The 13139-nt window shown below is 29.8% G+C and overlaps 1 protein-coding gene across 1 annotated transcript; it reads right to left on the bottom strand.

Moving 5' to 3' along the window:
* Positions 1-11054: 11054 nt before the first annotated feature.
* LOC107012230 (gibberellin 20 oxidase 1-D) lies at positions 11055-12967 on the bottom strand. The gene is made up of 3 exons (XM_015212011.2): positions 12294-12967; positions 11812-12133; positions 11055-11644 (listed from the first exon to the last, which is right to left on the bottom strand). The coding sequence occupies exons 1-3, from the start codon at positions 12827-12829 to the stop codon at positions 11366-11368; spliced, it is 1137 nt and encodes a 378-aa protein (XP_015067497.1). The 5' UTR covers positions 12830-12967; the 3' UTR covers positions 11055-11365.
* Positions 12968-13139: the final 172 nt, after the last annotated feature.

Below are 13139 nucleotides of genomic sequence, written 5' to 3'. Positions count from 1 at the left end.
AAATTATGATCAATTTCATTATGACTTATTAATTTGCAATATTTGTTTACGCAATTTCATTATTATTTTTTTGTAGGATATTTTCGTGTTATTAATCATATCATATTTTTTGTTATTTTCTTATGATATATATAACTTAGATAGTTGCATTTTGATTGGACTAAAAAAATATTTAAAGTACAAGTAAATTATATGTTTGTATGAATACTTTATCGAAAAACCAAAAAATTAGAAAAAATCCGAAGTTGAAAAATCAGAGTTTTATTGGTTTATAAACTCAAAAATCTGACACAAATAATTTGGTTTGATATTTGAAAAACCCGAACCAATCCGATCGTGTACACCCCTACTCTATAACTCTAGTATCTAATGTAAGATTTTTCATCAATTAATTTACTTTTATGATATGGACCGAAATATAAGCCCATCCTCTTCATGGTACTGGGCCTTTAGTTGGAACCTTAATGGGCCTCCAATATGGGTACTGGTGTAAAGTATTGAAAAGGCCTTCATGCTACGACAGCCCAAATAGAATTGGGTTGTACGACTAGGTAAATAGTTACTAGTCAACTAAAATAAAAGTTCAAATCATACAAAATATCCGCCCATAGAATTTTTTTTATCATCCTTTTAGTCTAATTTATAAAATTTAATTAAACTGGTCATTAGGCCTAATTTATGAAGTTTTACTTAAATTTGGAGACTGTCTAGAGGTGATTTGAGTTGATCGAGATTGAATAAATATTTCATGTATAGTTAGTTTGTAATTTCATATATATTTAAAGTATATTTACTATTTTGAATGTATCATATATAATGTACAGTAAATTTATAGTTCATTTATGAATAAATGTATTGTATAGCCAACGTATATTTTCGATGATTTTTGACAAGCTGTTTTGTATAAACAATGGTACTTTCTATGATTGTTGAAATTAACCAAAAATATAATGAGAAAATGACATGGTCTGGCTAATAAGAAACACACACATATATATATAAGTAGTTGGAATTATTAGTAGAATAGTGTTGCAATGGGAAGCACTTCATTTTTCACTTTAGTCAATTTTGATCAAACATGAATAATGAAATTAGAATTTGAAATTTATAGGTTTTGAATTTACTTTCAAATACTAACGTACTTTAGTTACTGAATTTATAATAAAATATATAGACAATTAATATGTATATATATACTTGATTTAAGTAAATATTACTAAGTTCATTCGAATCTGTATGTAATACACGGTCTCGGCCCTTGCCTGTAGCTTTCATATGGCAATATTAACACTTATATTTCACAAAATTAATGGGTAATTCTTCTTTATTTTTTTACTAAAAGTTCATCCCAACTCTTATTTTCGGCACAAAATCAACATAAATTTGTATAAAGCCCAATTTTGTATTTGAGGTTTAACAAAATTTAAATCGACATTGTAGGACCTATTTGCGAGTGATATTCATAACAAGATTTTCTCAATACTCAAGGCTCGAATTTGAGATTTTTGATCAAGAATGTAACAATTTCACCGCCGTAATCTACAGGATATCCCTGACCTTGTTTATAATCCTTCAATTGAGTGGTTGATAAAGGTATGAGTTTAGGGAATTTGATTTTTCAAAAAAAAAGACAAACAATTGAGGACCACAATCCACATGTCAATTGTTAAGAGAGACTCATATAACAAATGAATGTTATGTGAGAGATAAAATAAAATTTCTCGCATTTATCAAGCCAAACGTGAATAATTGTTACGTGTCAAAGCGTAAGTTCATTTTACACTATTCTATTTTGGTCTATATATTAAAATATTAGGTTAGGTCAAATATAAAAAATGATAAGATATGATTAATTATTGTTGAAAAGTTCATTTTTTCTATTGTTATTTTATTAAAAATAGAAAAATTATTTTTAACAGATCGTTAGCTCAACATATGGAATGGATGTATGCAAAGATGCACCTACTCAAATGAGCATTTCTTTTAGTTTATTGTGAATATCATGAATTTTGTATGATAAAACGTTAAATTGTTGAATATTATTCACAATTTATATATAGAAATTGAAATTTCTAACATTTCAATATATTAGATAACATAAATCAAGAGTGTGATGTGGTAGATAAAAGAAAATTTCTATTAGTGCTAGCAACTAGCAATGATATCATAAACCAAGAGTGATATTGATATACTTTCTTCGATCTATCTAAGGTATTCATTTTTAATTTTACGTCTCTTTAAAAAATCATAAATATTCTTTAGGAAATATTTTAGAAACTTTATGAATTTATTTATATATTTTTTAAAAAATAATTGTAAGTGTAAAATGATTTTTTTAATATTATCTTATGACTTTATAATAGAAAAATAATTTAGAATAACTATTTTGATAATTGGACAAGTAATATCAATATAACAAAAATAACTTTTAGTAACAATAGATAGACACATTAATAAAGTGTGTTAAAGTATTTACTGACATTAGTTAAGTGCGATTAGATTCAATGTAGCTAAAGTCAGGGACATATACAAAGAGTACAGATTGCCGCTAAAAATATATATTTAAAAACAATTGTTAATTAATTACCGCTAAAATTCATTTTTAATTTATTTTTAGTGCAATGAATGAGACAAATGAGATAGGAAGTAGTAGTACTACTACTTACTTTAACTACTCCTTCCATTTAAAAATAAGTGTCACTTGAATAAAATAATGCGTTAATTAAGTAATCAATGAATAAGTAATTTACTAAGTTATCTCTATTTAATAAACTATGTTTTGAGAATTGAATATTATTAAGAAGATGAATTAAGTGAATAGTGTCACTGTTCACTTTTACTTGCCATATTTTAATTTAATACACGCATTAAAAAGATAATGATTTTACATGATTATTTTATCACTATCTCTATTAAATAAGGTTTAAAATTAGATTTTAAAAAATAATTTAAGGTAGAAATAATTAATGAAAAAAAAAGTTAAAAAATTTTATTTTCAAAATAATGAAACTTGTATTGGGAAAATGACAAAGATAAATAAATGGTTATCCATGTCATGTGTGAATTGCAATGACTCCTAGATCTTCTAGGTGTTTGGACCTCAGAGTTTTTTGTTTTTTTTCTTATGTGTGTGTCCAAATATCCAGGCTAATCATCATTACGTGAAACGGAATAAAGATCCTAAGCTCAATAAACAAGTTTAACTTCTTGTTAATCATTCTTAATATTTAATTAATTCCACTTTATCGTTAAGTTTCCATAAGAACGTGGTGCAACCAGCTTAATCTCATTCGCCCTGCTCTTTGTCTTTATATAATCCAGTGGATACTATGGCCCAACTTGACCTACTCTAACAATTAATATTAATTTAAGCGAAAATGCACAAGTACCCTCTGAACCTATGATCGAAATCTCAAAGACACACTTATACTATATTAAGGTCCTATTACCCCTGAATTTATTTTATAAGTAATTTTCTATTCCTTTTCGGCCTACGTGGTACTAGTTTGAAAGAAAATTATTAATAAAATAAGTTTAGAGGGTAATAGAACCTTAGTATAGTATAAGTGTATCTCTGAGATTTCGGCATAGATTGAGGGGGTACTTGTGTATTATCCCCTAATTTAATTATCATTACCCTCCAACCTTGAATCATTAAGATTCAAAACACTCTCCATTTCAATTCTTCTTTCATTATAACAAGCCATCATAACAATTTTTTTATTTTATTTTGATTTCTTATCCGATTCGCATGGTAAAGTAATGCGTTATCTAACAAAAATAACTCCATATTTAAGGAGATTTAAACTCGAAATCTCAATCTAATTGAGAATAAAAAAATATTTATCACTCCATCACAATTCTTATGATTATTATTTTTGTTGGTATTGATTGATTTGAATAATTAAAATAATATTATTGAATGAAAGAAGGTTATATGGCAACATAGAAGGAAATGTGGCTAGTCTGTAGGACCTTAGATCTCAGCCACTAGAAGATAAAGTTTTCTAAAGATTATAAAAAAACTACCTAATTAGTGCTTGGTTTAAATATTCTTGTCATTTTGCTTATGACGTGTTTAAGCCATCGATTTATTAGTTAATTATGTCACTCATTGGAACTATAACTAGTTTGTAGTTTCTTGCTTGATTTTAAAAAAGGAAAAAAAATTGGTCAGAAAATTTAAACTCCCTCTATTCAATTCAATTTGATTAAAAGTTATACTAAATTAGATTAATTTAGGAATTTTTTCTTAGCCAGAGTGTTAAAATAACATATTTCATATTATGTTATTTTAATTTTTTAAACATTTTTTTACTTTTTATTTTTAATATCTTTTAATTAAAAAATAAAAAAATCAGTTTATTTTAAAATAATAAAGATATTATAGATTTTAACAATTTCTGACTAAATTCTGATTAAATTTTCTGAACATTTAACATTATTTAGTAATTTATTATGTTTAATTAAATTTAGATAGTCAAAATTCATATAGTTTAATTTTCGAGAGTAAAATGTGACAAAGTCTAATTTAGGAGTCTTATATGATTTCCCATTACGGATGAATACCCTAATATTAGAGCCTAAAATTATCTAAAATTTTTAGAGGAGATCCGATTTAATGTCCCTTTTTTTTTTAAATATATTCACTTTTTGAATACTAATTTACAAAGTAAAAATCTTAGCCAAACCCCTTCCACTGCTACGTGTAAGGATAAATGATCAGAAAATTTGGTTAAAAATTTAAAAAGAATTTTTTTTTCATTTTTTAAGTACAAGTATTAAAGTTAAAAGGGTAAAAATGTTCAAAAAGATAAAATAACATACCGTGAAATATGTTAATTTACCATTCGTGTCAAAAGAATTTTTCCAACATTTAAACTGATAGTAATATCATATATCTTTAAGCTATAGTTAAATTTAATGGATTATATTAAGAATCTAAAAATCAAGCCAATCAAATTTATATTTAAGATTCATTTTTGTTTTAATCATACACCCATCTTACTCATATCCTAGATATGCCTCTGATTCGAATCCTAATTACATTTGAGTTGCACCCTACACGACTCTATTGCTTTCGATGAGATATTTTTTATATAAAAAATTCGAATTCAAAATTTCTACCATAAGCTAGTGTTACAATACGGACAACCTATATTTAGGTACTGGATGGTGGTAATTATTTCTATAAACAGTGGCACAATTAACAAAACAAACAAGAATGAATTGTCGTTTTTCAAGGTCCCAAATAAGAACAAGATTTTTGTACAGACTCTTCATGTGCAATGGACAAAATTTCCTAAAGTCTAGGCCCCATTATTATTAATGTTGTGCTGAAAAACATGAAAAAAAATAATTTTTATTTTCTTCTACATCCTCTTTGCTTTGCTGTGGTGCATCAGATTCTTATGTACTCATAAGATAATGTATGTTTAGATACGATGCTTGCTTGTGTCTACAAATAATGATGCATTACTGAATAGCCAAATCCGTACAAGAAATGACAACTATTTCCAAGACCTCATAATCAGTGTTACCCCCTTCCCAATTGTTTCTTTATTCCTTCTCCTTCGATCCATTCACTTTTAATTGTTATAATTTTTTTTAAAAAAATCAAATGATGAAAATTTTGACTAATTTTCTACGATCTATTTTTTATCTTATTGATATACAAAATATTGATAGTTTATAGTATTTTTATTTGTGTACTTTTTGAATATCTGAATTTTTTGGTTTAAAATTAACGAATTAATGTGATCAAATTTAATTTTAAAAATTAGTTAAATTGACTTTTAAAGAAAAATGTAACTAAAAATGAATGGAGAGAGTACCTTTTTTCTTTTCAGACTCTGATTTTTTCTCGTTTCTGAAAGAAAATTAGATGTGATTTTTCTAATTAGAAAATATAAAGTAGTTTGAGGATGTGCGTGAAAATTATATATTAACTGGTCTGATTTGAATTTTTTTTTAAAAAAATAAATCACATTTTGCAAAATCGCTGCTCTTTGTTTTTTTCGGTGGAGGAAATTGTTGTTGTTTCAGCGATTGTGCCGTTTTGGTTAATATAAAATTTTATATACCGTTTTGAAATTAAGATTAATATTTTATACCCTTTAGGCTCTGGACTCGGAAAAATAACACTACATTTGTTCTTCATATATAGCTAATGTATCACCCCAAATTGCTCGTAGCTAGCATAAGTTTTTATACATATTTTTTTAGTAGTATATTTTGAATGCCTACATTATAGAAAACATTGGTTAATTTGTTAAAGGCAAAAAATTCTGTGGATGCGGTGAGCCGTGAAAACATGAATGTAAAGATTAAAAGGCAAGTAGATAGCTAAGAGGATATTATTGAAATTAATGTCACAATAAAAGAGAGATGTGCAAATAGAGACAAATGAGAATTAAGGAATAGGACAACAGGAATCCATGAAAAAATCCTAAGTAATGTCGTGTTATGTTAGAGAGGAGGAAACAAAAAACAAAGAAATGTGCAATTTTGGGATAATACAGCCTACGTACAATAATAACAACAAACATAAGCCAACACAAAAAACAAAGGTTGCCACGTGAAGCGGCCCTTTTGGAACCCTAGTCTGTGAAAGCCACTATATATCCTTGTCCTTACTTATGATGGCTTCTCATCCCTCTGTAAAATAATTGCTATCGGTTTGAAACGGTTCGAAATAGGTGGACGAATGATGTGATGACACGTGGCAAGAATAAGCGAATCATTAAGTAACATATCTCCGGGATACGGTCATTCTTAGGAAGGTTTTGAAGTCAACGCCACCGTAACCAATACCTAGCCGGTAAGGCCCATTTGGGTCCAAAAGTGTAGCCAAGTAAGATAAGGATAAGATAGGCGTGTCGGTCTGTATTTACAAAAGGTGTAAAAACCTCGTAGTCCGATATGAAATAGTAGAGTTCATGACCAAGTAAAAGACAATCAGAGGGACGAATGCTATGGAAGTTGTATTAGGGCTTCGACAATTCTAATGAAGCACATTATATGCTAATAAGTTTATAATTTATGTATTTATCTAGTTTTTAAGCTTACTATCACGATCCAAAAACAGACGTGATGACACTTGTCTGTTTCTATCAAGACAAGTCAGTCTTAATCCAACAAAACGAAAAAAATGCGGAAAGTAAAGCAAGAATAACAAAAAGACAGAAAACTTAGTCATTCAAATATAACTCCCAAAATCTGGTTGTCACGTGTAAAAGTCACTAATATATAAGGTGCAGAAATGAAAATTAAAAACAAGTCTCAATGTCTTTGTTTCTCAAGTAGAACAAAACATGACATAAAGGAAAAAGAGCAAGCCTATCAAGTCCTTCAACAAGCCTCAGGTATAGAAGACGAAGAAAAAGAGCAATCACACAAAATCAGATTAAGAACGTACACAAGTGTACAAGCAAGGAGAGGGTACCAAATTAAATAACACGGTACCCAACAAGTAACCTGATAAACAAAGCAAAATTAGCAAGAAAACGAGCACTACTTTCATCCCAATTGAACCTTCTCAAACAACAACCTACATAGAAATCAACTTAATGTCACAACTCATAATACACATTTCACACGTTCTCATGATCATAGTCTAGTAGTAACTATTCAACAACCTTCAAGTAGCAAGTATGACAATCACAAATGTCATATAGATCAATCACAACTAGAAAGATCATTAAAGCATAATAATCAAGCACACTAAGCACAAAATCACAAATATATCATGCACAATATCAATCGAAATTCATTGGAACCGCCTATAGTTCATAAACTAGTCGTTAATGACCTCAACACTAATAGCACTCATCGGCAATGACATTAATATCATTCATCGAAAATGACCTAGACATCAGTAGCACTTATCGACAATGACCTCCACATCAATATTACTCGCCAAAAATAACCTCGACATCAATAATCATCGCAAGTTTCATCACGGTGGTTACAAATCAATGAAAGTAAGCAATTTCACACAGGAAAGAGACAATAACTTAAGCAAATCAAGTCCACAATAATGTCATCAAATCATTTCATCAATCATCACATTAAGGTTCACAACAAGGCAAATTTATAAAGTATCATGTTGTTTATTCATTAATCCTCCTTTATTCTTTTATATAATCAAATGGAATAATTGATCGAACCCATCACCTCATTCCAATTACTTCTCAACACACACAAATGAAATGAGATACACGATTCTACCAATTTTACAAGATTCAGGATATCATTTTTCAAAATATAAATCAAAGTGAGTCTTCCCTTTTCGAAAAATGTCCAAATCCACATAAGCTAATTCAATCAATTAATTATTATAAGATTCCAGAAATAATAACACCCAAAGCAAACACTTTAGAAAAATGGGTCATAACAACTCAAAACCCCAATTCCAAAAATGAGGTCTGGATTTGAAAATCATTACTTAAAAATATAAGTTAAGATATTTAAAACTCATCATGAAATCCATTTCGAAAAAGGATTAAAAAATAGTCCATAATCTCCATTTTACTAAACTTTTGGGTTCTTGAAGAAAATCCAATAATCATTTCAAAATCTTGTTTTGAACGCTTAATTACATCATAAATAACAATGGGTAAATGAATTTAAGTTTATGAGTCGGTATCCCAATATTTATTCTCGAAATTCTTGTTCAAAATGTCACACCAAAACTAAAAAATGGTTCAATGAGGTTGAAACCTCAATTTTAAAAAGATATTCTATTAAGGGTCTTTGCGTATGTGGAAGGACATCACAAAAATGAGCTTCGTGAAAGTGCCTCTTCAAGGAAGAACATTGCTCAACTCAATAAATGGATCGGATAGAGTGAAGAAGAGTCATTGTTGTATTTAGAGCTCTGTGTCTTATGTGCTTTCATGTAATCTGATCCTAATATATAAAGGATTCAACTTTTGTTTCGGTTTCTAAAATTTTAAGTCGTCTAGAGTTAGGTGATTTAGTGAGCAACATTGTTATTGCTTAGTCAAAATCTAAATCATCCAGAGGATGGTGGTTTAGCGGGCGATGTGGTATCTGCTTAGAGAAATCTATATTAATCGGTGATGGTTAGCATAGTGGATAGTGTTGTATCTACTCTGGCTCAACTAAGTGATAGGAAATATTGCTTAGCGTAGAGATTAGCAGGCTAATCTCATTTTGTAAACTGACTTTTACTTTTGCTGGAGAAGATTAGTGGAAGAAGTTTGAAACACAAGTCGTGGTTTTCCTCCCTAAAGCAAGGAGGTTTCCACGTAAAGTTTTCTGTCAATCTTTACTTTCAGCACTTATCTTACTATTTCTTATTGTAATTGTGTTGAGGACCTGGTCCCGTCGAAACAAGTGGACGCATATTTTACTGTTTGTTAGTTACTGTTCTTGCTGAGTCAAGAGGGTTGGTCCTTTACTGATTGGTGGGCGCATACATTCCAACTGTTAGAATGAAGAAAAATAAAGAAGATGCTATCTTATAAGCTTCCACAGACACAGGGATCCACCTCGCATGCCTGCTTGCGCAGTTTCGCAAAAGTGTGAATATCTCTCTATTCTAAAGTCGTATGAACAAACTGTTTGATGCGTTGGAAACTAAACTCTTCTGCGTTACTGAAGTTGTCCAATTTTTCCCTTTGTAGAACATGTTTAACATAGATTAGCCATATGGCTCAAAATTAAGCCTAGTGGTTCAACTTGAAATTGAATTCAAAATTAAGCCTAGTGGTTCATCTTGAAATTGAATTTTAGAATTTCCGGATAATAACAAAAGATGTTTCACTTTTTTCACTTTAAAATACTCACAAAAAGTCATGGTCAAACACAACTTAATCCAACTTTCAAATACAATTTTTTTTTTATATAAAAAAACAAAGTCATAACGAAAGATGGCCGAATGATCACTAAATACAACTTCATTTTCAAATTAGTCGAATTGACTCTTATAATCAGTAAAAGTAATATCAATTTTAAATCATAATACGGACAAAAAACACAAAAGCGACGGGAGTGATAATATGAGGCTGGAGTTACGTAGGGACTAGCACTCCCTCTACAAATAATTTACAAATAAAATAAACTATAGATTAGTTTTATTTTTCGTTTGGGTGATCAATTTGGATTAATTATATGGTAGGAAGAATGTTGCAGCACACAAGGACAAAGAGCAAGACAGTGTTCCTTAGCATTCCATAAAGTCACAAACATCCAAATCTCCAGATATAAAATAAATGCCAAGAATAAAAACAAACACACTTGCACAAGAATCCATATCCTAATTTTTGAAAGCTATGTATTGTGTATATAAATATTAATACTTATTTTGGATTTTATTTTACCTCTCCACTCATCTTCTCTTTCTTACTTCTGGACCTATTAGTATTTTGAAATGATTCCCTACGTGGACCCCTTCATCTCTTTCTATTTCAAACTTTTCGATGCATCTAATAGTATCAATTTTATGCTATCAAGTAAGTCCATACAAAATTAATTTGTGGCATTTTCTAAAAACTATAATGTTTAACTACCCTGCAAGGTTTGAAAAAAGGTCACATCCTAAAAAATAATGTTGGCATGTAATTTATCCTAATCTTAAATGTCGATCGTTGATTTGAAATGAAGATAACTTTATCGTTGATCTGAGTAAAGGGGCAGACTCTAAAAGGTTAAACAAAAGGCAAAGATATTTTAGATCTCTAAATTTAATGGGTTCCATTTTATTTTATTTTAATAATAATTATAGTTTTTTATTTTTTTTAGAAAAAAATATTGAGTAAGTACTATTTCACACATTTGAAATACTATCTCAGAAAAAGACTAAACGGATTAACTATATTATCAATTTAAAAAGAATCATTAAGAAAGTTAATACAACTATTTTTCATCTCAAAAATCTAGAAGAAGAAATTTTGTTAAAAATATATAATTTGTTTTAAAAAATTTAAAATCTTCATTTGATTTTTGTTTTTAGATCATAATCCGCTTGAGACGCCTCTAGCGACTATACACACATAGAAAAAAAAGAAGGCTTGAAGAGAAACAAAAGATCAAATGAAGAGGTTTCAAGTAAAGCTAGCTATTCATAATCTTCTCTACATTTTTTTCAATACGTTAAATAAACAAAACTAAGTTATACAACACTCTTATTCCTTTCTTGTCCTTCCCTATCTCCTCTATATTTACTTTTTTTTTTTAACTCCAAATTTTCATTCTTCTTGTGAAATTTTCGAAAGAAACATTTCCATTGTGCCTCTTCCCCCTAATTCCCATACATTGTCAAATTCTTAGTAGAAGCTAAGAGAACGTGTACACGTACATATATTAAAAGAAAATTTCAAGGTCTTCAATCTTGTAGCTCTTAAGCTTGTGTAGTAGTATTGTGTTGATCATGAAGCCAATTTGAGAATGTTTGAAGAGTGTTCATATCAGCTCTATAATGTTTTTGAGTAAATTCAAGGAGAGTAGGCCATGTGAAATCGGGATATATTCGAGGGTTGTTGGAGTCCACCAATTCATTTGGTGGGCTCACCACCTTATCTTTGTTTGGACAAAGAAAGAAAGCAAGTGATTTCCTAGGAGTCTTGTTGTTTACTACCGCTCTGTGTAGGCAACTTTTGTATCTTCCATTTGATAGCGCCTGCAAAAGGGCAAAAAAATAAAACATGTTATGTGACCATTTTCTCACCTATATTTCAACTTGTTCAATGGGAGTATATACATGTGGACATCATATTCATGTTGTACATCCTAATTAAACACACATGATATATATCATTTCATTGTTACGATGTGAAAATATCTTACCATAAATGTGTCGCCTATATTAACCACGAATGCATTGAAATTTGGACTAATGGAATGCCATTCATCGTCCACAAAAACTTGAAGTCCACCAACACAATCTTGATGGAGAATTGTTAATGATGTTGGATCACAATGAGGCCCCGTTCCTAAGGTGAGCTCCGGTTTCTGGCATGGTGGATAGTAGTTGAGTCTCATTATCGAATCATTTTCTTCGAAAAACTCTTTGAAGTGACTCTTCTCTACACCTAAGCTCATCCCTAAGAGTTCCATGATCCCAAGAGAAAGTGTGTTCATGGAATTGCAATATTCTTGATAAACATTCCTGTATAATTTAAGTGGAGAAAAGGTTAACTCATTCATATATATATACATATCAATTTGTTTATCTGGTTCTGAGTGAGACAAAATTTTTAAAATAATAAAGAAAATTTTTGAATCTTGTAGTCAGCTAAGACAAATAAATATAGTAGTATTGTTCGTACCCAAGATGGTTAAAACTTTCGCCCAATGTACTTTGAAAATACTCTTCAACTATGTGAGATGATTCTTTCTCAGCCGAGTAACGAAAAGAGAGTGTCTCTTTCCAAGGTAGCTTTGATGAAAACCTTCCAGTAAAACTACTAGCATAACCACAATGCTCACCAATTTTCCTCTGAGCTTTTTGCTTTTCTAAAAGCGGCAAGTCAAAGAACGTATCCATATAACGATGAGCATTAGAAATGAGATTAGCATCGACTCCATGATTCACCACAAGAAAAAAACCATGACTCCGACACGCTTCCCCAACAAGCTTAGATGCTTGTTGGGCCGCGTCGGGGTCACCAGAAAGAAAACCCCTTAAATCAATAAGGGGTACATGAAGTTCTTGTACTAAGGCACAAGGCTTCTCGTGGTCAGGCCATATGAATTGTGTGGGAATATTAGACTCACGTTTCATATGAGATGCATCAAAAATAAATTGTTTTTTTTCATCTAGCATGGGAGATTTTCCATTTGTGATCATACAATCAATAGCCATTATAATTGCATGCAAAGAGTAGTTAATTATAATTTGTCAAGAGCCAAAAATTGAAGGAAATATAAAGAAACTAAAGAGAGAGAGAGAGAGTTGAGATAAAGGAAAAGCCAAGGCCGTTCATTGGGAAAATAGGTGAACAAAAATTGGAATCTTATAGGTCTCTCACTTAACACAGAAAAATGAATAAATTGCTAAAAAGGGCTTAGCAATCCTTAAAATTGGGATAGAGGTCCTTATGTTGTTTGTCTTTTTTATTTATTATTCACTATCATAGAAGAGTTTCTCATAAATTAATTATGTTTTGATAGTA

Source organism: Solanum pennellii, chromosome 3 (genome assembly GCF_001406875.1).
Source record: "Solanum pennellii chromosome 3, SPENNV200".
NCBI classification, from domain to species: Eukaryota; Viridiplantae; Streptophyta; class Magnoliopsida; order Solanales; family Solanaceae; genus Solanum; species Solanum pennellii.
Note: the sequence above shows the minus strand (reverse complement) of the source record. Positions and strands in the feature narration are given on the sequence as shown.

Bases quoted from the DNA above. Each gene is read 5' to 3' on its own strand.
- LOC107012230 (XM_015212011.2), bottom strand. From the start codon at position 12,829: ATGGCTATTGATTGTATGATCACAAATGGAAAATCTCCCATGCTAGAT. The intron at 12,134-12,293 runs GTACGAACAATA...TAAATTATACAG, and splicing joins GAAAGTTTTAACCATCTTGG to GAATGTTTATCAAGAATATT. The intron at 11,645-11,811 runs GTAAGATATTTT...GCCCTTTTGCAG, and splicing joins ATATAGGCGACACATTTATG to GCGCTATCAAATGGAAGATA.